This window comes from Gekko japonicus, unplaced genomic scaffold (assembly GCF_001447785.1).
Source record: "Gekko japonicus isolate JY-2015 unplaced genomic scaffold, Gekko_japonicus_V1.1 scaffold3037, whole genome shotgun sequence".
Lineage (NCBI taxonomy): Eukaryota > Metazoa > Chordata > Lepidosauria > Squamata > Gekkonidae > Gekko > Gekko japonicus.
In genome coordinates this window covers 191,460-192,414 of record NW_015165916.1, presented here as the reverse complement: position 1 = coordinate 192,414, position 955 = coordinate 191,460, and the positions used below count along the sequence as shown (strand labels likewise).

The following is a 955-nucleotide window of genomic DNA, read 5'->3' as shown; positions in this document are numbered from 1 at the left end:
AAGTATGCAGCTAGGTGAATGTTCTGGTCAGTCTTTACTTCATATATTATATTTTTCATTGTCTTGCTTCATGTCCAATGTATAGTTTATCTCATATTGTATATTGACCAATTTTTTTTTTTGAAAATTAATTTTGATCCTCTCTTTTAATACTATTTTTAATGATTCTGGACTCTTTCTGTTATCTTTATTAAATACAAAATTATGTTTTTGTAGATTCCCCCTGACAAAGCCTGCACGGTGAAACATGCAGGGACTTTATATAATAAAGCAGTCATCTGTCACCTGGCATTTTTCCCTTTTTGTTCTGCTGGCACGTCGCTGGGTGCAGCCCAGTTTTTCTTCATCCTGGGATTTTAGTCGCCACGGTTGAGCCAGGGTAGCAGCTGTCCTAGTCTTTAATTGTCACCACCTTCAGCAGGGTCATAAATGCTACAGAAGTGAATAATTTGTTTTCTGTTTTTTCTTTTTTTCTTTTTAGACAACTGGTGGTCTCAGGTGTGCCCCACGTACTTCTTGAGGCTGGTGGATCTCTATAAAGGCGCTGTGGTTTACCTTTTGAATGGGAAAAAAACATTACTGATCCCAGTCTTGTACAGTAGCTACATCACAGCTGCCCTGCGACTTCTGGAGAAACTTCATAAAGTAAGGGAGCAGAGTTATGTATAAGTGGGCCTGCGTGTGTTTGGAATGTATCTGTGGTGGGGGGTGGAGCCCTGCCCTGCCTTGCCTGTCGGATTTCATGTTTGCATCCGGGGTCACATGCATAAAGTACGGGTCACAAAAACTTGAACCATGTGATCTGTACGTCTCCATTTTGTGGTGGAGAGAGTTTGTGGTTCAAGGAGGAGGAGAGGAGATTGGATTTATACCCCGCCCTTCACTTGGAGTCTCAGAGTGGCTTACAAACTCCTTTCCCTTCCCCTCCCCACAACAGACACCCTGTGAGGTAGGT

At 42.4% G+C, this 955-nt stretch overlaps 1 protein-coding gene across 1 annotated transcript in view; it reads left to right on the top strand.

Annotated features, from left to right (window-relative positions):
• Positions 1-481: 481 nt before the first annotated feature.
• LOC107110607 (probable E3 ubiquitin-protein ligase HERC3) overlaps positions 482-955 on the top strand; it is a gene marked incomplete at its 5' end in the record, with an annotated part of 17,903 nt that continues 17,429 nt past the window's right edge. Inside the window, one exon of the mRNA XM_015411408.1 lies at positions 482-645. Coding sequence (XP_015266894.1) covers positions 482-645 — 164 coding nt within the window. The remainder of the gene's footprint in view (positions 646-955) is intronic.